Source organism: Myotis lucifugus, unplaced genomic scaffold (genome assembly GCF_000147115.1).
Source record: "Myotis lucifugus unplaced genomic scaffold, Myoluc2.0 scaffold_22, whole genome shotgun sequence".
Taxonomy (NCBI): Eukaryota; Metazoa; Chordata; class Mammalia; order Chiroptera; family Vespertilionidae; genus Myotis; species Myotis lucifugus.
Genome location: NW_005871070.1, coordinates 6,028,056 through 6,053,014, shown reverse-complemented (window position 1 = coordinate 6,053,014; position 24,959 = coordinate 6,028,056). Strand labels below are relative to the sequence as shown.

The following is a 24,959-nucleotide window of genomic DNA, read 5'->3' as shown; positions in this document are numbered from 1 at the left end:
TTTGAAATACAGAAGGAAAGGAGGAAGACACAGGTTAAACTCATTGGTTAGAGTCAGGTAAGACACATGTTAGAGTCAAATGTCACCCTCCCCACCCCCTCAATATGCAAGTGGTCAGTAGTGAAAGGAGTGGCGAGGAATTGCGTGCAAGCTCCATGCGCCTCTTCTTCCCTTCTCCCTGGAACAGGTAGTTGAGGATAATGTAAATGGAAAGAGATATGGCAAAAGAATGTATCCCAGAATATTAATATTTTTCCAAAGGGAGCACAAGTAATAACTAATTTGCTCTAGAAGAAAATACATCAAACTGAAATAAATGTAAACTTTACTCAAGCCTATGGAAAGTTCTCTCCTAGACTTAGCTTATGTGTAGTGAATCTTGCCCTAAAATATATGAACCAAGTGAGAGAGGGAAGGGGGCGAATCTGGCTTCAAGGGCATAAACAGAAAATTGTCATTTGTACTGATTTTCAGATTCAATTTAAAAATTAATCCAGAATATGAGGGTCACAGGTGTTATGAAAGCTTTTTATTGTAATCCCAGACAAAACTTTATTATGCCATAAAGAAGTCAGGAGTCTTTAGTGAAAATTGTAGTTGACAGGAAAATAAAGTCGATTCCACTTAAAGCTAAGAGGTATACTACGTCAAGAGACCCTTATATGTATCTTTTACTTTAGAGTGCATTTATAGCCCATGAAAGGAAGTGGATTGATATTCTCAAAGTTGACTTCCTTCTCTTGTGTTCACAAAACCCTAGTGAGCCAGGTGGAAGGCTCTGGAATTAAGCTTTTATTCCTCTGCCTGCAGCACGAGCTGGCGTAAGCAGCCCGGGGATGAATGTGCATTTCCAGAGACAAGCTGCCCTCTGTGGAGACCAAACACTTCCCCTCCCTTATTTTTTTACATTTCAATTACGTACTTAAATGAAAATGTCTTTAATGACACTCTTTCTTGGAATTGCATTTCATTCTTCACTAGTCACTCTCAGTTGCTAGAAATTAATTATGATCATCATCATCCCATATTTATGGAAAGACTATGGGGCACATAGAACTGCATAGAACTGTCGATTCAGGGTTAAGAGCATTTATTTCAGCGGTGATATTTGCCTTCAAGGAAAAGATCTTGAAGCAAAGATCACCTTTGCCTTTTAGAAGGATCTTTTAGCAAGATTTATAAACATAAATTTTCAGTTTATACAGGTAGAGCATTTCTTCAAGGGGAAAAAAACATAGTGTAGATAGAGGTTGGGTTCCTAGCTGAGTCCACAGAGCCTGTCTACCCATAATGGAAACCAGTGATAAAGGGCATTATCCTTTCATGCCTCCACAATCCCCAAGCAGGTTTCCTGTGGTCTTGAGGCAGGAGGGAGTACCATCATCTCACCTGGGCACTGGCATGGTGCTGGGCAACACCGTGGAATTGTTTGGAATAGCTTTCTATCAACATTGCTGATGCCTTCTTCCTCTGCTAGTCAAGTTTCCTCAAGCCCACAAGTACCTAGTTGTCTTAAGGTTATTCTATACCAGTGATGGCGAACCTTTTGAGCTCGGTGTGTCAGCATTTTGAAAAACCCTAACTTAACTCTGGTGCCGTGTCACATATAGAAATCTTTTGATATTTGCAACCATAGTAAAACAAAGATTTATATTTTTGATATTTATTTTATATATTTAAATGCCATTTAACAAAGAAAAATCAACCAAAAAAAATGAGTTCGTGTGTCACCTCTGACACGCATGTCATAGGTTCGCCATCACTGTTCTATACCCTGAGCCTACCATTTGGGGAAAGGGGGGTTAACTAACCTTACCCTGAAAGAGGTCCATGCTAAAAGTTATCTTTCCCTCCACATTTTCAGAATTCCAGTTCTTTTAGTACAGTTCAGATCCTCTAGTGATTAAGGGGAAAGCAAGCTGGGGTGTCAGTGTGCGCTGCTGCGTGACTTATTAATAGTCTTTTTACCTACTTAGAAGATTCACTTTCTAAACAAGTATGTTTGTTAAATCAGACAATTTCTAACTGGAGTTATTTGTATTATTCTAGGCACTGTAGGAAAAAGTAAGGGGGGGAAAAAGGTCAAAACATTACTCATACACTTACTGCCACTGTGGGTTATAAATAAGAATATTCACATCACAAGTTAAAATGCGGGCGTGCAGACACACACAAAGGTATAAAGTGAAAGCTGAAGAACAGTGTGGCATATGGTGTTGGAGCTCAGAGAGGAGCAAGATGCTGTCCAATGTTCATTGAAGGAGGGCTGCGTGAGTGAGGGCTCTGCATGAGGCTGCATGACAGGGTTTGTATAAACGCATTTGAGGGTGGTGGGTGGTCTGAGTGCAGAGAATAGTATAAGCAAAAGCACTGCAAGGCTAGTCAGGAAGAGCCTGTTCTCTAGGGAGGTCCCTGATTCTCAAGAGCTCTCCACTAGCCCTGACCGGTTTGGCTCAGGGGATAGAGCGTCGGCCTGTGGACTGAAGGGTCCCAGGTTCGATTCCCGTCAAGGGCATGTACCTTGGTTGCAGGCACATCCCCAGTAGGGGGTGTGCAGGAGGCGGCTGATCGATGTTTCTCTCTCATCGATGTTTCTAACTCTCTATCCCTCTCCCTTCCTCTCTTTGAAAAATCAATAAAATATATTTTAAAAAATAACATTAAAAAAAAGAGCTCTCCCCTGCACTATGCAGGGTGCGAGGACTGGAAATCAGCACCTGAGTGCATAGGACAGACTGTGTACTGTGTACACGTGAATTCTCTTCTACACCATCTTAGAGAGGAAGAAATCAAGGCTCAGTGAGATCAAGCAACGTGCCTGAAATAGTGTAGTCGTTACATAGCAAGACCATGATAGCAACTTGATCTGCCTGATTTTAGAGCCTCCTCCGGTATCCCTGTGCGGCCTCTTTCCTAAGCTCTCCACAGGCACTCGGGGCCAGCAGCAGTGGGATGGGCACTCACAAGCATTTGTAAGTTGAGAAATGACTACATGTGGATACATTTATTTAAACCCCATGTAAACCAAGAGGACTTCTTAATTTTATTGTTCACAAAAATAATGGCATGATTTAGCAAATCTTTTAAAGGGTAGACTAGAAATGGAACTCCTCATTTTGAAATCAGTGGCACAACTGACTTTTTTATTCCCAGGCAGGGAGGAAGGTTGTTGTTTTTTTAATTTTTATTTCTTTTTCTTTAATTTATTTCGTTTTTATCACCATTTATCTCCCCTTTATCCTGTCTACCTCCTCCCACCACCCCCCCTCATCCCCTTGCAACAGCACACTGTAGTCCATGTCCAATAGCTCTTTCTGTTTATTTTTTTATTTTTTTTCCCAATCCTTCCATCCCCTTACAAAACTTCCCACCAGAGCGCTCTGCCTGCTTTTATGAGTATGTCTTTATTTTCCTTGTTAGTTCAGTTTGTTCACCAAATGACTTATTTTAAGCCTTTTTAGTTCATTCAGAAATGAGGTGAGTTTTCTAAGAATATTATTAATTTTTGGAAATATTACCTAGTTTTGTCTTTTTTTTACCTTCTCTATAAAATGCAATGGAATTCTACTGCAAAAGTAGTTTTGTTCATGTGGTCGCTCCAGTATTTCCAGTAATTTCTAGAGCCCATTGACTTTGCAAAGGTCTGGATCCCCCCTCATGTGTCTGTCTCTTCAGTGACATGAGAGCCTTCATTTGTCTTTTGGGCAATGGCTGTTTTCTGTTCTGGGAAGACACGGGTTATCTTGTTAGATAAGAGGGACTCAGTTTGGTGTCACTAAAGAGTCTCCACTTGGAGTTTGGTTTCCTCTCACTCCCATTACTTCCAGCCTGAGTTTTCCTTTGTGCTTTTCCCGGGCTCCTGGGGGTTTCTCTGCCCCTCCGTGGCTCATCAGCACCGGTCGAGGAGTGCCCATTGGAAACTAAAGAAACCAGAACTAGCGTAAGAGCTTTTGGTAGAAGTTTGTTGAGGAAGAAGGTTAGAAGCATGTTTTTAGTAACATGAAATTTGGGTATTGTCTAATGAATGACTCTATTTAGCCTAACTATGTCTGTAATATGGTCAGGAAGATTTCTCTGCATTTTAATTACTGGTAGGGATTTTTCAGTTGAAAATATAACTTTAGTGTATTTCCTAGCCTACTTACATTTTTAAATGAACAGTTCTATCCAGGAATGGAAGAGAGAAATAGGACCTTGGGTGCAGACGGGGCTACAAAGGAGGGCTTATATATACAGATATAATCAAATACTTTTCATGACAGAATTGCTTTAATTACTTATGGAAGGTGCATATTTATAATTATCTTTTGAGACCTAGTTGACTACATAATGCACTTAACAAATTAACTAGTTTACAAATGCTCTAACAAGCATGATTGTATCAGCCAGTGTAGTTTTTTGCTCATTTCAGGATGTCTCTCATGTTCAATTTCTAAGTGGAGATTTTTCATCCTTCAAGATGTTTGCAAACATCATTGTAACTGTCCCTGCCTATTCGCCATATTTTGGGGTTTTGGGTCTGTTTGAAAAGATTAACATGCTATCCTGATTGGATGCTCCTTTCCTTTCGGTAGCTGACAGTAAACTTACTTATGCGCAAATCATCGCGTGCATTCTGAGTCACTCAATACTACACTCATTTTTGGTAAAATTGAATTCGCCCTTTTCCTCCGTGGTGGGAATATGAGCTTATTGCCTTGGCCTCCTGCTCAAAGGGAGTGAGGTTGCTAGTGGCATAACTGGAGAAATAACTTTATATCCTTTATACATTCTCTGGGTGGAATTGTTGGAAGGACAGGATATTTTTCTCTAGCGGGAGAGACATTTGCCCCTTGATACAGAAAACTCACACTCCAGGCTCTTTGATACATCACTGGCTGTTGGAGAACATGGTGCCTGTGTCTACTGCTGATTCTTGGGTGTTAAACAGCCCTCCACTGCTTTTATTGTACCATTAATTGCACTTAATGCAGCTGTATTTCTAGTACGCTTGGCCAGGCTCTGAAAATTAAGTAGAGGGTACTTTGTTATAAAATTCACTGTAATGACTTCTGGTGGGACAGGGTCTGTTAAGTTTGAAATTACCCCGGGCCATTTCTAAAGGACTTCTTAAAATATTTCACATCTATAAAAGTTTGTAACTAGATAAATAGCCATGGAGAGTGTGAGGCCAGGCAGAGGGGAATCCACATTTCTCCTCAGTGCCTCTTTGATAAAATATGAATGCTGTGCATAGTTGGGACTGGTGCTTATTTACTCCATTTTCCTCTGCCTCAATATTCAGTAAATTCCATAAGCTCAGCCTTCGCTGTTTTGTGTCATGGTTTATATACACGGGCCCTTTCCTTGTTTGGTTTTGTTTTTTAATCCAAATCATACACTGCACTACAATAAATGTCGTAGCCACTCCTGGGTGTACACAGACTGGCTCAAGAGGGGCTCACACCTCTACAAACAAAAATACTGAAGAGACAGCCAGTAACTATTAGCCATTTCGTTTAATGTTGCCACTTCCTGCCAGGGACTGAAACAGATGACTGCTGGCACCTGGCTAATGGACGCTGAAGACAACATGAGTTCCCTGTATTTGGGGACTTGTGTCTGACTGCTGTAATGCTTTGTGGCTAACAAAATTTCAGATTGACTAGTTGACCAAGTAGCTTTACCAAAACACCCAGGTGTTCGGGGCATGCTCATAGAGAAGGGTCCAGCCGAGTCCCCTCAGGATTTATGTGAAAACACCTCTGGGATCGGCCTCACTGCGCTGTAGAGACACTGGCACAAATCAGGTAGAGGATCGTCCATGGTTTTAGTGCAGCGATTTATCTGAGTTTTGTAGTTAAAGTTTGAGCATGAGGTAATTAGAGCCCTCCAAGCTTGAAATTCATGAACCTTACTCCCCCTATAATAGACTCTCTACAACTTGCCAAGTTCCCTGTGTGACGGATATATATGGAGGCTTTGTCAAAAGCCTCTGGTCAAAATGTAGTTTTAAAAAATCCAAAATCGGTCTCCTTTTCTTTTTAGCTCTTACACGTGTAAACAGGGAAGGTTGCAGCAGGCTGTTACCGAGGTCAGTCGGCAGTCTGCCGTGCCCTTTGGGGGTATTCAGTGACCAATAGTCAGATACACACAGCCACGGCGCACCACCACCACTGCCAGATGGTCTGACAACAAACATGACAGGGCCAATCAGGACCAAAGAATAGAGGGGAGGAGCTGTTGGTCAATTGGGTTTCTTCTACTGTTTATCCCTCCTGGCAAAAAAATGGAGCTAACCTCTATTGAGTTGCTACCCCTGTTGTAGTAGGTGATGCTACAAGGAAGAACAAGGGAACTAACATTTAGTGAACACCTCATATGTGTCAAATACCATGCTAGACACTTTACATACATTATCTCATTTAATCCCTAAACAGCATGCTGAAGTGGGTATGTGTTAGGAAACTGTCTCACACATTGGTATTTAGCCCTTGACACAGCTCGTAGGACAACGGACCTCACTCTACAGGTGGGGATACCAAGACCCAGATGTCAAGTGTCCTACCCTTGTTCACTAGATGGGAAATGGCAGAGCTAAGATGAGAAATAAAAAGTTTATGTCTCTAAGAGTTATGTTTTCTCATACTCAAATGCAGCTGCCTCTCCATCTAGTTAAGTGCTCCTAAATACTTATAGACTTAGATGGATGAAAATGTTTAGATCCTTGGAAGAGAATAGCAGAGGACAGAGCTAGATTTTGTTGAGGTACGGAGTATGGAAGAAGTTCTTCCTAAAAAAAGCAAAGTCGGTATATGAGGCAAATAAACTTCTGGAGACAATATCTAGAGCTTACTCTTACTCTCAACTACGCTTTAAATTATGAACACACAGCCCTAGCCGGTTTGGCTCAGCGGATAGAGCGTCGGCCTGCGGACTCAAGGGTCCCAGGTTCGATTCCGATCAAGGGCATGTACCTGGGTTGTGGGCATATCCCCAGTAGGGGGCATGCAAGAGGCAGCTGATCGATGTTTCTCTCTCATCGATGTTTCTAACTTGCTATCCCTCTCCCTTTCCCTTCCTCTCTGTAAAAAAATCAATAAAATATATATTTTAAAAATAAATAAATAAATAAATAAATTATGAACACACAAAAAAGGTTGCAGCAAGGCTATAAATGAATAAAAATGAAGTTGGCCAGAAAATAAGTGACCATAGAATCACCATCAGGTTCTGCAGGCTCTGAAGTGAGCTTTCTTCAAGGGGAACAAAAGAGAAAAGAGCTAAGAGGAGTTAGTTCAGGAGTGAAGCTGAGTGTGTTATGTGTTCTTCTGTGTCCTGAAGATGAGGTCAGCTGAAGTAATATTTTTTTAAATTCCAGGGGAAATTGTCTTTCTCTCTTGCCACTTAGAAAATTCAACCTTACTGAAGAGGTGACTGCTTTCTGTAAGAAATATTTCTTGGATACAGGGCCTCATTTTCTTTCACCTGGAGCAGTTCTTGGCTTCTTTCTTCATTGGCTTAATAAAAGTTCATTAAATAATGCAGGAGGAATATGAGGTTCCTCTTTCCCCTCTCAGTCACTCTTTCCAACAAATAAAAGGCATTTCCTTCTTCTCTCATTACTCTTGTTCTTGTAGCTCCCACCTGAGTATGTTAACAGTCTGTTGTAGTACTTTCCTATGGGTATTTGACAGACCTTGGTTGCAAGGAAGAGGTACTGATCGCTTTTGTGAACCAAGAGTAAAGTGAATTCCAGAAGTGATTACAGGTAACCCTTCTATTTATGACGTTTTAAACATTTTTGCTATGGCAAGAAATACAAGGACAGAAAGACTGGAACCAACTGGACAGTAGAGGAGAAAGGATGGGGGTTTCAGGAGGACAGCTATGGCTTCATTTAGATGTATTTAGGCAGCTTTCTTTATACAAATATACTTCTGATTGTGGATCATAGATATTTATGTTTTTTTACCATCATTTAGAAGAACTTGTTCTGAAATTGAGATTCTAATAGCTGGATCAGCCACCACACCCTGGAGTATCATCTTTGTAAATTCAGGTCATAGTAAAATATTAAATTTAAAAAAAATGTGTGTTACCTATTTGTCAGCTTTACCTAAAGTCTGGACAATTCTGTATCTTCTTTTAATGGTTTTTCGTCTTTTTATACCTCACTGGAATCCCGATGCACGAAATTCTACAACAGCTTCCTTCCCCTGGCTGCCAGTACCATCTTCCTCCGGCACCTGGGACTCGGGCTGTCCGGTCTAATTAGCATATTACACTTTTATTATTATAGATGGCTATTGCTTGCTTTTTCCTCTCAGGGTATGAACATCCTGAAGTCAATGAAAATATCCTGGGGTGAGGAATATAAAATTGTATTTAATTACTCTGGGTTTTTCCCCACTTCTCTTCCTTGCCCAGATTTCCTTCTTATTCCTCTCTCTTTCACCTCCACATTTCTAGTAAAGGAGTTTCAAGCATGTAACTCATGGTCCTCACCTCTCGTTTATTCCACAATTGACAGTAGTGCCCACCTAAGGTCTTCATTGCTCTCCCATGACATCTGACGTAGTTGATGAATCTCTCCTTCAAATGTACTGCTCTTCCTCTTTGTAGGATGCCATTGCCTCTTTATTAAAGTCCTGCCCCTCTGGCTTTTTATTGTCAGGCTCTTTGCTGGCTCCCTTACTCTCTAAAAGCAGGGGTTCCCATGGCAGGCCCCCGCCACCCTCGTCCTGCCCTCCCATGGCTTCTTTACCCACTTGTGTGATAATGACTTGCAGCCAAGTCCTCATCTCAATGGGTCTCTCCTAAAGCCACCTTCAGTTCAGGACCCCACCTTCCCCCGACTCTCTATTCCCTTCTAAGTGTCTTAATGCAGGGGATGGCTGAACCATCTATACAAACACACGGAATTCATACTTGACTCTTTATTTTCCCGTAAAAGGCAGTCACGAAACTCTCAATCCTACATCCTAAATACCTTTAAAACCAAACTCCTCTCTACAGTGTAACTTATTTACTCAGATTAACTCATCATCATTTCTTGCTGAGACTATGCAATGGCCATGTTTTCATCTTTTCTCTCCAAGCGCAGTTCTACTCTGTGCACCACTGCCCTGCTGATAACACACATGCTCATGCCCCTCCCCTGCTCAGACCTTCAAATGGATCTCAGTCACTGTGTGTAAAATGAACTCCTTAGCAGTGGTTGTGAGGCCTTTTGTGACTTAGCCTGTGGGTGTCCTCTGACATTTCTTCCTCTGCATGTGGAACTTGCATGTGTTGCTGGCTTGTGCAATTGTGTATGGTCTTCTCTCTGCCCCAACCACTCCCCGCACCCCCTCCAAACTCTGGCTTGTTTGCCTGGAAAATTACTACTCATTTCTAGCCCCAAACCCTCTTCTCTCTTACATCTTTAAATGTCACCAGACTTAGATGCTTCCTTTCCTGAGATCCTCCAAGTACTAGTAAATAATTATTTAATAATATTATATTTCTCTCCCCCAAGTCTGTAGCTTCCCTGAAGATACTGGCTCCTTGCCATTTTCTGAACCTGACAAGTTTTTCCCATCTCAGGGCCTTTATACTTTCTTTTCCCTTCAGCTGGTCATCACATCACTACTTTACTTTATTCATATCTCTATTGAGAGACATTGTTGGAGAGATCCTCTCCGATTTTCCTGTTGTATACAGAAATTCTTGTCACCTCTTTTTCTTTATATTTAGATGTGTGTGTATTATTGTTGTTGTTGTCTGACTCCACTGGAATGTCAGCCCCACGCAGGCATGTCTGTTTTGTTCAGTCTTCTATGGCCTATCATTAGAAGGGTACCGGGCACATAGTAGGATCATTTAGATGCAAGACTGAGTTGTATCCCTTCTAACTAGCATAATAGTTATGGCACAGAGTACTAGTAAAAACTCAGTAAAGGTTTATAAAAAGAATAAACATGGAGCATGCATTTGACCATTGGTTAAATTAATTCCCATGCCTGAACCCACTAAAATGAAGAGACCAGGGGCTTCCTGGAAAAGAGAAGCAAGACAGCTGGAAGACAAATAAAAAATGACTGGCTAGTGGCAAAGTCCATTCTCATCAGAATGCTGGTTCAGTTATTCAGTTCAGATTTTTGGCAAGTGATGCAGATTCTTTTTCAGAAAATGTTGATTGATTGCACAGTTGCACCCACTTCATTTGCAAACCTTCATTATCTCTTTTCCCTTTCCTCTCTCCGTCTGCATTTAGAAGGGGAGGAGCAGGGTATAATTCCACAAAGCAATTTTTGTGAATAAACCAACTAGCTGGCGGTTGCTTTCAGTCTCGCAGCCCCACATGGAATACAAGTGTCTGCTTTAGTTGTGTATTCTCTCTTGACTGACTCTCTTGCATTCATTCGAGTATTCATTGGATTACTCACTCATTCATTCGAGGAATCATTTGTTCAGTCCCGTTAAGTGCCAGCCTGGAACTGGATATACGTGGATGCTGGGCTCTTGTCTAAAGCTAGAGTTCTTAACCTGAGTTCTACCGATGGGGTTCAGAGGCCTTTTGCATTTTGTAAGTGTGTATACAAAGTTTTGTGTTTAAACATTTTCTTAGGAAGATGGTTTGCTTAAACAGCTGTTATTCAAAGAAAGAGACATGTTAAGAACCTGATAGAGAGAGGCTTCAGCTGAACCTTGAATCTAAGTAATAGATCTTCGAAATTTGTTTGTTGTTTGTTTGTTTTTTCTCCTTGATACGTTTCAGAAGTGATGGTGGTGGCTGAGTGTGAGTATACAGGGTAGGGCACAAGTAGATTTACAGTTGTTCATATGGAAAACAATGCAATGATAAATAAATAGTAATACAAGAATAAACCCTGTGTTCCGCATACTCAAACTGTAAACCTGCTTTTGCCCCATCCTGTATGCCTGTGTGTTCTTAATTCTAGGCCTGACAGTCTTGTCAGCCTATTTACTAATCTTGACTCTTCAAATAGTGCTCATCTTTCTAATTTAGTTTCTAATTCTGCCTATATCACAGCCTCTGTAGGTCCCCAGTTGGCAGATGGCAGTGGTGCTAAAGACCTTGATCTGCTAGTATAGCAAGACCTAGCCCCACCCAGGTACCATGCTCATGAATGGGCTTTTGTTTACATGAAATCAGAAGGAAGATGGTGGTTGTAAGACCTGATTGTAGTTTACAGTGGTAGTAGCTCTGTATGTTTACCTAATCAGGATACTCTGAGGCATACAACATCTTAAAAGGAAGGCCAGTTACTGCTGGAGAGGGCTTGAGTGAATGCTTCAGAAGAAAATTCAGTGGGCAGTTGCTGACACTTAGTGAATTGCTGGCTCGTTGCCCAAATATGTGTGAAATGTTTGCACTGGTTTGAGGCCCTGATTGCAGTTGGCCTGCAGGGCTTGTGGTGACACCTTAGATTTCATATCATGCTGCAGGAAAGGCAGAAATTAGGGACAACGGAGAGCAGCAAAATATCCCTGATATTTTAGGAAATAAATCTTAAATATTTATAATATTTAGGAAAAGTAGTCCTGAAATTCCTATTAAAACTGGTATAAAGATAGTGATTTAGAAAAGTCATCTTTGGCCCAGCCTCTGCTTTCCATAACAAGGAAGAGAGAGCCAGTGTGCTGAGCACTCCGTGGGCTAGCAGGGTGCACTAATGTTCACTTATTCTCCAACACTTATTGCACTTCTGTGATGTGGGCCCTCGTCTACCGGCCAAGGTTTCAGCAGCGCACAAGATGATTCCTTTGGCTTATGAAGGTCTCCTGCTAGTGGAGAAGAGGCACTATGTGAATAGGTTTGGGAAGGAAAATCAGAGCAGAGCAGATGTCACATGTCCTCACAACAGTTCTAGGAGACATTGACCCTCTTCATAGAATGTGAAATTGAAGTCCATAGATCCTAATGAGTCTAAGACCACCCAGCTCATTAGAGATAAATGGAGGATTTAAAACTTGGTTCTTCTGCCTCTAGAACCCTAATTCTTTTCTCTGTGCACAACTGCCCCCCCAATAGTGAGCCTCCTACTACTGAACTCTCTTTGCACACAAAGGGCATGCAGTGACTTGGGAAGGAATCAGATGTCCTGCAATAAAGAACCGGAGTCACCATAGTCTTCTTCCTACCTCCGAGGTGATGTGGCAGTCCGTTGGGTGACTGAGCTGCCTTACACAATGCCAAGCTAGGTGCTATGACATATTTGTGCCTTTCAGGGGCTTTGATGGAAGTGGCGGTGTTGAATTTGCACAGGACATCAACTTGCAAAATGAGGATTTTCAGACAGAGCCTATACCTCTGTCCTCCTGGGTATAATCAGTAACTGTTAAGCTGTGGTATCAAGCACCAAGACGGTGCCGTGTTCATGGAGGAAGGCAGCCTTGCAAGCATTGGTAGGAGTGTGGCAATGCATTGGTGATGCAGCTTAAGGAAAAGCAGGGTGGAGTGGGCAACATGATGATGCTGGGGCCTTGCAAGTGTAGCTGTGTTAATGTGCACCTGTCCTTACCTTCATGTCCCCAGTGGATTCCAGGGTCATGACCACCATGGTTCACTGTCTGTGTGACCTCACTCCCCATTCCCCGGTTCTAGCAGTACTGCTATTCTGAGGTCTTTCCTGCCTCCACTCTCTCTGCCCTCATCCTGCCTTGAGAGTTGAGAGTTGCACATACATTGCATTTCTTCACTTGCTGGGTGTCAGTCTCCCCACTGGACTCTGATCTCTGGAGAGTTGGGATGGTGCCTTTTCACTGTCATATCCTCTGACACAGTGACCAGCACAGTGTAGAGACTCAGAAAATATTTCTTTTTTTTTAACGTTTTATTTTTTTTCCAAAGGGGAGAATGATGATTTTTATTTTTTTAATATATTTTATTGATTTTTTACGGAGAGGAAGGGAGAGAGATAGAGAGTTAGAAACATCAATGAGAGAGAAACATCGATCAGCTGCCTCCTGCACACTCCCTACTGGGGATGTGCCCGCAACCAAGGTATATGCCCTTGACCGGAATGGAACCTGGGACCCTTGAGTCCGCAAGCTGATGCTCTATCCACTGCGCCAAACCGGTTAGGGCTCAGAAAATATTTTCATGGATATGTTTAGCTTTCTCCTACAGACATAAAAAAGCATCTAGAAATGAAGTGGGAGCCTGGCTTACCTCTGTAGCACCCAGAGCAATGAGGTTAATACCTTTCATTTTATGGGTTCACTAAATTTTGGATGAATAAATGTAATACCATAGTCTGAGATGGTTGAGCTTTGGAAACTTATCAGAGTGACTTTTCAAGCAGAGCATTGCATCCTTTGGGCCAACACCCCACTGCTTCATAAAGCTGTTTATGTTGACTGTTCTTTCAGCAGAAAGAAAATTAATGAACGCATTTATGTGGCCCCAAAGCAGATGGGGGAGGAGGGAGAAAGAAAGAGGAAGTGAGTATGTCTGAATACATGAATGGGTGAACAGGAGAAAGAAAAGAGAGAGGGCAATATATCTCTCTCCCACATAAACATAAGCTGCTTCCTGCACATCCAACTTTATCGGCTCCCTTGTCGTATCAGTGGCCTAGAAAAGCCCAGAGGATGGATGGAGCATTAGGCTGGAAGTAATAAGGTTGTGCCTGACTTACTTCAGTATTTGCAGCAGATGTTACAAATGTTATAACATGAAGTTTTGGGATCATACTTGGGGGAAAAAGTCAAGATAACAGATGTGGGCCATTTCCTTTTATCAGGGAGTCCTGAGTGACACCGCACTGATCCAATGATAGTCTCCACCCCCTTCCTACTGGGCGGAGTCATGCCCCGAACAGTCTGTGTGCTTTGGGATCAGAGGGCTGATAGCCGCCTGGCAGCACTCAAGAAAAGGCTTTTAAGACAGTTTACAAAATGAAAGTATAATAATCCTTTTTTTTTTGGCCCTTACTGAGGGAGCATAGCAAATCTAACCCCCATTAAAAATTTAAACTTTGCAAAACATTTTCAGCATATTAATGCAGAGGTCATTTCTATCAATCAAAGGACAAGTATTAAACTTTGCAAAATTAGTGCCACATTCAAATCCCAAATTTGATGTGTTCTCTCTGTTTTACTCTTTGAGAGCTATGGTCAAAGAGCATGTGGTGTCTTTTTGTGGAGTAAGCACGTCATTCACGAGAACATGCAGTATTCCTTCCTGACAGACACAGAGCAGATGGAGAGGAAGGCGGTTGTTGGAAGAGGAGGACTTTTAATAAGAACAACAACAACAAATGAAGAAGCAGCTGACACCATGGCCAGCAGGCTGTACTGAGAGAGCAGAGCATCCTCCTACATCAGACACAGGTGCAGGCTGAGGCTCAGGCGGGGTCTGCTGCATGGCTCCCTGGCCTGCTGAACTTTCTAACCCTGGGCGGCCTCACTCAGCGGACAACCTCAGTCATCTTTGTGCTTCGAGTCCCCAGCAGAGTGCCTGCCTCATTGTGTGGCTCCATGCAATTGTTTGGTGCTGTCGCCCTGAAACCAGAATTAATTAGTTTATATCTTCTTGCTGAGTTCATGTCAGATACAAATCAAGACTCTGCCACTCAAAGATCCTCCTCTTCTAGATTTAGATTCTTCCTTCTATGGACACTTTATAACTGCCTCACTCGTACATCTTTCCCAGACTGAGGGGATGCAATCCATCATACACATAACTCCGCTGGAATCAAGAATGGGCTCATCAGGATCAGTTTGTGTTTTCTTACCTTTTATTTACTTTTGTTTAGAAAAAGAGGAAATCCTCATTTCATTCACTGTATAGAAGGAATTAAATTGTTCATCTAAACCTTGTATCTTAAAGCAATCCATGAAGCCAAGAAACACATTGACAAAAGAATCAGGATTCTTGTTGGACTTCAGTCCTTCAAAAGTGCCCTCTTTTATATGCTTTCTTATTTTGAAATGATTAAGAAACTAAAATTGTGCTAATTAATACCTACCATTTTAAGAAAGTCTCCTTTATATTTGTAACAGTTAGTTTGAAGTATCAGGAAAGTAAACATGCCTTAGTCCAGTGATGGCAAACCTATGACACGTGTGTCAGAGGTGACACGTGAACTCATTTTTTTGGTTGATTTTTCTGTGTTAAATGGCATTTAAATATATAAAATAAATATCAAAAATATAAGTCTTTGTTTTACTATGGTTGCAAATATCAAAAAATTTCTATATGTGACACGGCACCAGAGTTATGTTAGGGTTTTTCAAAATGCTGACACGCCGAGCTCAAAAGGTTCGCCATCACTGCCCTAGTCTGTAGTCTAGTCCTATGGCTGCTCTCCTCCCAATACCTCCTCGAGTCTCTGAAGGACCCCCCTCCGAGGTACCCCTCCCCAGCCTTCACCCAGGCTGTGCATCATGCCTGCATTTTCCTGAGGCTCCCATCCTCAGAGCTGTTGACTATCAGGGCTTCATCGTTCCTCTGGTGCTGTCTCTCCAAACAACAGCTCAGCCCGTTGCCTTAGGAACCACATTGTCAGGGGAAGTTTGGGTTCTGTCATGAAGAAGGTGTTAATCTTCCTATATGTTGTCCATCAGAGGGACATATTATAGTTTCTGTAGTAACTACCAGATTGTCCCAGGGAGGATCTCTTCCTCTTTTCCCAGCTACAGATGAAGAAATATCTGCTCCGATAGCTAGACACTCCTTTTCTTCTATAGCAAATGAGTCCTTAAGATGGAAACTTTGTTCTAAAAAGAAGTCCCTGTAATGTGTTGCCCACCATATACACAAAAACGTTGTCAAGGCGATTACAGTAATGTTTGGGTGCTATTTCTCTTTTAGACAAGTCTCATTTTCATGTAGGAAATTATAAAAAGTTTTCAGAAGCCATATGAATATGATTTAGTTCTTCGGAAGCTGAGAGCTTGATAAACATGCCCTTGACTAAACAGATCTATTGAATGTTGTATGTCCTCCTCTTAGTTCTTACTGGTTGAAGCCATAGGAGAAAAGCAGACATGGTTTCTTTTCCCCAAATTCAGCAATTCATTTATAAGTATTAATACTTTCACAGTCATACCATCCCTAATGCTTTTCCCTAATGTATTCAATCCATACTTAGATTGTGGGAGAAATTTAAATATGTGTTGCATCGAAGAATTTTTGAATCAGCAAAAGACTTCTGAGAGTTTCAATTATTTTATTGGATTAAATACCTCTTTCTGTCTAAATTGGTAATACACTGTATCAAAGGGTTCTGGAATATGAATTATGAAGATGTATTTTTTGATTTTAAAAAAATCTACTAAATATACATTTTAAAATAAATCTGAATTGTACTCCTGCGGAACACAGGAGGTTTTTCCTTTTTGTATTTATTGGTCATCAGGGATTCAAATGCTTGATGAACAATGCTTGTCCCTATGTCTCTTCTCTGGTCATCATTTACCCTCCATTTTAAGTGGTAAAATCTAGTCCTGCCAAAAGTACATTGAAAAGGCAATTTTTTGTTTTCATATATTTACGTGATGCATTGAGTGGAGACCACAGGTTGTGCTGGCACCAGCACAGTTGCAGTGACGGTGCTGCTGTGGTGGGTAAGCTGGTACCTGGCACTTGCTTTTCAGCGTCTCATCTCCATCCCAGCCTCCGGCGTCTGCGGGGTCTAAGGTGTGCACAAACAGGGAAGTTTAGGGTGGAAAGGATGCAAAGGTGACTGGGGGCAATAAGCAGAGCTGTGAGGACAAGTTTCAGAATGGAGATTTGGTCCCATGGTCAATGAAAGAAATTAAAATATCTTTTATTTTATAGGGACGAACCGCCCCCCACATACATACATACATACATACATACATACATATATACATACTTCATAAACTTCTAAGGTTCCTGGGGAACCCCCCCCCCCCCCGCCAGCTTCCTTTGCCCAACAGTGAGGGAGGCTCATTGAAATACTTTTCTTTTCTTTGGAAAAGACTCATTAAGCATTCTATTCTCCACTCCTTTCCAGCCCCTGACTTTGCTTAGCCCAATGCTGAAACCCAGGAAGTGATGGCTGCGATTCTGTTAAGCATGCTCCCTTCCACAAGCTTCCTGTGGGAACAGAGCCTTTCCCCAGCTGACAGACTCGGAGGGTAGCCATCCTGGCTGAAGCTCGCCTCTTCACTGGTGGATACACTTGAAATACTACCTGCAGACCTTTACGGCTACTTTTGCCTATGCCGACATGTTGTTGTTCTCCATGGAGGGGGACTGGACAATAAAAAGTCTCTAAAACTCTAAAACAGTCTTCCCTATCTGCCAATGGCTACTTTTCCTAATAAAATAGTCTATTAGAAATCCTCACAATGTCATGCTCAGCTTCCCTTTTAAATATCTGTTTCAAGAGGTCCCTTAAATGACAGCGCCTTTCTCTCTCCCTGCCCTTGGTGAGTGTGTTGGTGAGGAGCTGGGGCAGCTCCGCCCTCTGGAAATGGGGGTGGAGAGGGCTATGAAGGAAAAGGGCAGCACAAGACTCAAGTCAAGCAGGGCTCCTGACTTTTCCCCCTTTCATTATTTATGTGTGTCCACTGAGCTGTCCTATTTCTGTTTTGTAATGGGTTCTTCCGTGGCAAGCTGACCTTTTGGCTGAATAGGTCAAACTCCCACTGAGCGCTAATCCTCAGCCTTCCTGGCTTTTGTGCCTCCCCAAAGGTGACAGCACTGGTTAGGAGTACGCCTGGGGGGGTGGGGTCTGTTTCCCAAAAGGGGGGTTGTCTTTCACTGCCCTGAATTAATTCTCAAAGACTGCCTCACAAGGCTATGCAGAAGGGTCCAGTCCTAACTATGCAGAAGAGTCCAGTCCTAACTATGCAGAAGGGTCCAGTCCTAACTATGCAGAAGAGTCCAGTCCTAACTATGCAGAAGAGTCCAGTCCTAACTATGCAGAAGAGTCCAGTCCTAAGTATGCAGAAGAGTCTAGTCCTAACTATGCAGAAGAGTCTAGATTGTGGCCAACATTGTTGAGGGACAAAACTAATTTTTCACATACATGTTTAGGTGTGGTTTCCTTCTGTGGCTTCCACTTTTTCTGTGGGAGAAAGGCCAAGGCACTGCCCTAATGATTCATCAGATCATTTGAGATTTCTGAGACAGCTGCGTTTCTTTAGTTGATTTTTAAGAATCCTTCCTTTTATATATCTCTTCTATTTAAAATATTCTAAACATCTAGGTGTTTTCTTTTTAACCATCGCAAAACATGAAATAATATTGTGGTATTTGTTGATAATGATATGCTGGGCCCAGGTTACTTTTACATGGCTTAAAATTTTCTTTTGGGCTATTTTTGTTTTGTTTTGTTTTGTTTTGTTTTATAATAAATAATGGTAAGTAGCAATTTTAAATATCAACTAGGTACTCAGTAAATGCTGAATTGAGTTTGAAGTTGAATTACTATATGACTATAGTTTGATTGTTTTTTTCTTTTAATAGTTTGTACAAGCTGTTCAACTTCTGAAACTCTCACAGCTCACTATCAGTAGGTAGAGACATAATCTTCACAGACAGGCGGTTACATATTCCATTTACTTAGCAATGCCCTGTGTATGTTCTTTTTGGTTAATTTAGTTAGTGCCCTTTACATTTCAAAAAAGTAGTATTATTTTAATTGGACAAACAAATAAATGAAATGTATCATTCGGTCAGAGGGAACAGTGACCTATTCAGCAGGCATAAATGCGCATTCTGTTTGGACTAGCAAATGGTTTCAGTAACTGTGAACTTCCAGAACCCAAGGACCTGAGAGAGCGTCATAGGCCATGTGTTCATTTTCTGAGGATGATGGACCTACTAAGGAAAATGCCTCTTTAGTTTTGTTTATCCGTTAATGGTACTATAGAGCCACAATGATAGTAACTTGGGGAAACAAAATAGCTTTATTTTCGCCCTTTCTGAGTTGTCAGATTATTGTCTTGATCTCAAAAAGCCAAATGCGATAGGATAAAAAGTACAAGATAAGAAGTACATTTTTAATGTCTAGTCAGTTACCAATAATGCTGGAGTCAGATCTGGTCTTCTACCAGGGACATAATGGGCTCCTGTTTAACATATTTATGTTGGTTGTAAAATTAGGAACTGTCATTACAGCCCCACATCACCTGCATAAGTGCAAAACATATAAATCACGAGAAATTCCAGTGCCATAAAAATGCCATTGACTAGAATAGCATGAAACCATTTATAAGATACCTGTGTATCAGGCTGGGATGCACACTCAGATTTCTAGAGGAGTTGAAAAACAATGCAGGTAGGGCTCATGGATGTAAGACCTGAGGACTGAGGAAGACATTTGGGATCCCCAGGTTGACTACATTTTCTTAAATAAAATCCCTAAATATTTATGCATTTGCAGCATTTACTTACAGAACAGCCTGAGTCCTACGTGGGGAAAAGGAAGGAAAAGAAAGGCCATTAGTGGCGGGTGTGCATACCCCCTGCAGCAGCACTGAGGTCAGCTGTGCTTCGGAAGTGAGCGCAGCTGCCTCTGTCACTACTGGGACATGCCTCTCGGGCTGCTAGGAAATGTGCACACTCCTTACGCTGCCTGTGATGTGTTAGCGTCTTCTATAGGTTGTGACTGTTGCTCTCCTGGCTGCCTCTTAATCCAGTTCTTTGTAGAAAAGTCTTTCTCTAAAATCAGCCCATTTTCTTTTGTGAGGTGCGATGGTTTATTTTGAATTTTGTAATTGGAAGTCCTGAAATGCTCCTAAATTATGAACTATTAATATGGAGCTTTTTGGATTCCAATTACTGCCTCAAAAACAGAGTGGACACTTTTGAAGTTTTTCAACTCCCCCCTCTCCCTGTTACTCCCTCCCCCGAAAATCTTTAAAAAAAGAAAAGACTGCAGATTTTATTCATGTGGGATCATTCACACCAAGCTACCATAATGTGCAATTAACACTCTAGAAACTGAAAACAGTATTCAGCAAGACAGCTGCATTATCAAAGATGCCAAAGGAGTTTTGAAGGGAGTAATGTGCGTGTTAGAATAGGAAATTAATCAGAAACACACACACACACACACACACGCACAGAAGTAATGTATTAAGTATATCTGAATATTTAAATTTTAAAAATCTTGTGTCTTGTGTCTATACTAATAAAAATTAACCTTAGGGTAGCAACCTGATCTTTCTGTTTTAAGATGATTAGTTGTGTGTTTTCCTGAAGCAAATGAGGAAGTCGAAATAGAGATCTCTAAGATCCCTGCCAGCTGGAATATTCTCAGATAATAATCACTCTTCAATTATATTTTATAAATTTTGCCATTGAAACAAAATGCCTCTTTTACTTCTTCTTGCCAGTAATACTGATACTTAAACACTCATGCAGTTTTCAAAGTGTCTTTCAGACACTGACTCACACTTGCAGGGGTAAACTGCCTGCTTTTGCACAGCACAATAATCACAAGTACATTTATATTATAATTCCTACTAAGCTATGGATGCAACTGACTGACTTAGTAACTGAAACGAAGCACAATTATCCCAGGAGCATTTTGCTGAAAATATTTGGTAACTAGCTGGAAGTGGGTTTTAGAAGAGTGTGTGTGTGGGGGGGATTGTATTTTCAAATTATAGCGTCTAAGTTTGAGGGAGCAGAGGTTTGTAGTAAAATTTTCAAGAAAAGAGGGAAGACATGGGGAATTTACTTGTTGGAAATAAGAAGATCAGAATTTTTTTCATAAATTACTGTAAACCACAAAGATTTTTTTGCTTAAAAAATTATAAAAGACTAGAGGCACCTGATGCATGAAGATTTGTGCAAGAATGGGCCTTCCTTCCCCTGGCTGCCGGCACCACCTTTGCTCTGACTGGAGCCGCCTTTCCGCCTTCCCACACTGCCCAGAGGCCCAGAGCAGCTAGGGCGGTGCTTAACGCCCCCAGCCCCCAGCAGCTGGGCACCTGCGCATGCAAATTAACCTGCCATCTTTGTTGGGTTAATTTGCATACTCACTCCTGATTGGCTGATGAGTGTTGAGAAAGTACGGTTAATTTGCATCTTTATATTTTATTACTGTAGATAAGGATACCCAGAACAGACTTAAAATCAAATTGTGTGCCCATACAAAAAATTATGTATAAAGAAAACCCTCAATTGTGGATCCCACAGATCCCTGGCAGCAAGCTCACTTTTGTTAAGGATAGGGGGCTCTTTGAGTGCAGGTGCCTGTGGGCAACACATGTGGGGCACGCCAGGAAGAGCAGGACTGACCATGTGAGTGGAGAACAGGAGTATTCCCCCAAGAGCACAGTCCCTGTGCTGGTGGGACACATGCTGAGTGCAAGGCCACCTGTGCTTCTCCAAGATCCTGTAGGAATAGTTACATGCGAATGTGCAGTAAACAGAAAAATCCAGCCACCCCGAGACACTTAACACTAGTGTAAACAGTCATTAATGAGAGTTTCTTCTCCAACATGTTGCACTTATTAAATTATGATAAAGTTGTTGCATTAGAGCATTTAAAAAAATCCTGCTTATTTTTTTTTCTAGCCTAGAGAATATAAAAAGTTTAGGTTTTATTGGGGGGGGCAGTATGTGTGTATTTTAAAAATACCTAAATTTTAAGAAAAAAAGTACTAAATTATCTTAATGGAATGTGAGCATTCATGTTTTTGCTTCAATATAGGGAAAAACATCCAAGGTAACTTTTTTTTAAAAAAAGTCTGGGTGTGGTTTGTTGTTATCTGACTTGGAAATTCAACCTTGGTTCTGCTTATGCTCAGGCAACTCGGGGCCAAGTTAACACTGGGCTGTGTTTCTCTGAGATGTCATTGTTATAGTAACTAGTGACATAATTAAAGAAAATTAAGTTGAAGGTATGAATCTGAGCTCCAACTTAATTATTTTCTTTCTTTTCTTCCTCTCTGTTTCTTTTTTTCCCTTTTTCTTTTCTTTTTTTCTTTCCTTTTTTTTTCTCTAAGTTATAGGTGCACAACGAAGGAGAAGCCCCAGTGCACTGGCCATTGAAGTATTTGAAGCACATTTGGGAAGTCACATTTTGCAGGTACCTCTAAGACAAAAAGAAGCTTGCTTATATTTTACTAAGAAAATTCCATATGTTTAGTCTTTTATTAATTTTTTTAAATTTCAACTATGTATGTGGCTGGATGTTGGAATTCTGAAATTCTTATGAGTCCATTTTTTTTTCTTTTTAGAAAGCCATCCCTTGAGAGAATATTAATGAGAAAGGGAGGGCAAGTATTATTTGTAATAATTGAGATGAATTGCGCTATTTGGTTGATGCTCAATGTATAGTAGCTGGCTGTTCTCAGAATGATAGTGTGTGTGCTGCATTTGTAAGTGGATATATGTATGTGTCTTTGGAGCTATATATTGTCTTAGACAGAGCAAACTTTTGTGAAAGCAATGTGACATTTTTATGTGTTGCCAAATTTCAGTTGTTTTTTGCTTGAGTTTGCATTCATAAGTGCTTCAAATCTTAATGTCTGTCTCTCCCCCAAATTACACACTTTCTCAGGGTGAAATCTTAAAGCATATTTTAAGTGAAAGGAGACAAACAATGATAATAATTTAATTTTGGTAATGAGTTTCATGGCAGATAAATGTGAGGGTGACTGGATGGACCGGACCTGCAGTTAGATATTTGTCTGAGAGCAGTTTCATGCCTTCCTCAAGACTTTGCCATCAATTCGACACATCCATGAGTACTTGTTCTGCACTGTTTCTGCCTCCAAGGTTGATGTTGCCATAGCCAAAGCTTTCTTTAACTACACAAGATACATTTTGAACATGGAATTAGAGAAGCAAATACGTTTGGGATATTTAGGCAACTTATTTGGGGGAGGAGGGGAGGGGGGATGGTTATGGTCTACTTTTTTAGTTAAAAAAGAAAAGTAAACTCCAAATCCCTATTCATTCAGAGTTAAAAACATGACTTCTGTGGTGATTTTATTTTGTAGAGAGCCAAACATAGTCTTGAATTTAGCATATGATTCCTGAAAGCATGTTCTCTAGAAAACTGTCTCCAGCAGATTCTCCATAACTGAATCCTAGTGGGTCTTCGAAGTGGTTCCGTGGGCAGTAGCCTCAGCATCACCCGAGACACTTGTTCAAAGGACACATTCCTGGGCCTCCCTCTGGACCCACCAAATCAGAATCTTCAGGGTGAAGTCCAGTGATTTGTGATTTTTGACAACCTTTTGAGAAAATGGGATGTTTTATTAGGACTGAGATGTCACAGTTTACATTTCCAAATTTAAGGACCTAAAAAAGACTTACCTTGTTTATTTTTGTTTATTCTGATGTTTCTCATTTATCCACTAATATATCTTAAAATCCATGTAACAGATGTTTCTTAAAATACACCTTAGGAGATGCTATTCTATCATGCGTATAAATTTTGAATTGCCTTTGCAGTAGATTAGTCTCAGGGCTATAGAAAGGAATTTGCTTTCCAGATCTTCAGATTTTTATCTCTCTCTTTCCTGTACACACTTTGTTCAGAATTTCCTTTATAAGTATTACATAAGCCATGATATAATACACATGTATTATAATGTGATTCAGGACGACTCCTATTTACATTCTAAAGTGATCAGTGCATTGACTTAGTCAACGAAAGAAATGGTTCAAAGAGCAGCTCCAGATTATTACCCTCTGAATTCATTCTAGAACTCGAGTCCAAAGTCCTCAAAAGAGGGTGACTTAGGAGCTGCAAGAATTTAAAACTAATTTAAAACACAAAACTTATGAGTTGAATTGAACATAAGCTTAAGGTAAATGTGTGGTACAAAATGGCTCCAAATGCTAGTTCAACATTAGGCTTCATTGAGAGAGTAGAGGGTCTAGAGAATGAGGCTGCTGAGCTCTTCTGCTGTTTACCTTGGTCACACCTGACTCAGACAACCCATTTTAAGACAAACATAGGCAGCCAGGTGTTGCTTAGAGTGAAATAACCAGACTAGTTAGTAAACTAGAAATCATGTTACGTGAGGAGCGGCAAAGGGCTTGGTGAGGTTTAGTTTGGAAAACACTTACCTTAAATGGGACATTAACATCCTCTGTATTTGAAAGCCTCCTCTAAAAACAGAAATGTATATATTCTGTGTGGCTTCAGAGTGTGGAAAAGAGAAATGGGTAAAAATTGAAGAGAGAAAAAATCATCTTCATTTAAAAAGACTTGCAAATAGTGTTGTCCACATTTGGAATATGTTCAAAGCCTTTGAATTTAAGAATATAGATAGGGATGCTTTCACAACAGTAAGGCATCCAAGAATGGTTGCACTAGATCAGTGATGGCGAACCTTTTGAGCTCGGCGTGTCAGCATTTTGAAAAACCCTAACTTAACTCTGGTGCCGTGTCACATATAGAAATTTTTTGATATTTGCAACCATAGTAAAACAAAGATTTATATTTTTGATATTTATTTTATATATTTAAATGCCATTTAACAAAGAAAAATCAACCAAAAAAATGAGTTCATGTCACCTCTGACATGCGTGTCATAGGTTCACCATCACTGCACTAGATGATCCTGTAAGGATAATATAGTTTCCATATTTCCTTCAGGAGGGTCCATGTTTGAGTCTGGTTGAATCAGGGGAAATGGGATGAATTCTTTCTTCCCTTTATGCTATCCTTTCTTCACTTGCAAATATCAGATAAAAACCCATGTGGTCAACATGGTTTCTAACCTCACAGTCTACCATCATTACTAACTATATATATATATATATATACAAATACTTGGTAATAATACAGAATTCACTGTAGTAGGCACATGGCTGCTTGCTGTGCTGAACTAGCTTGCAATCCTTTGGTAAAAGATGAGCCAGTAGGCCTCATAAAGTGAGAAGCATCACACTGGTCAAGTACTAAGAGGCTACAAAGCTGGGAGGCTCTGAGTTTGCCACAAACCATCGAAGAAGACTTCTCAAAGTTGTTCTTTAGGTAGAGAACATTGAAGAATACTCTAATCAAAGTAGATGTCAA

The 24,959-nt window shown here is 40.8% G+C and overlaps 1 protein-coding gene across 1 annotated transcript in view; it reads left to right on the top strand.

The window, feature by feature from the left end:
• The window catches only part of NPAS3 (neuronal PAS domain protein 3), an 869,596-nt gene that overhangs the window by 406,436 nt on the left and 438,201 nt on the right, over positions 1-24,959 (top strand). Inside the window, 1 exon segment of the mRNA XM_023751473.1 lies at positions 21,928-22,010. Within this exon segment, the coding sequence (XP_023607241.1) occupies positions 21,928-22,010 (83 nt within the window).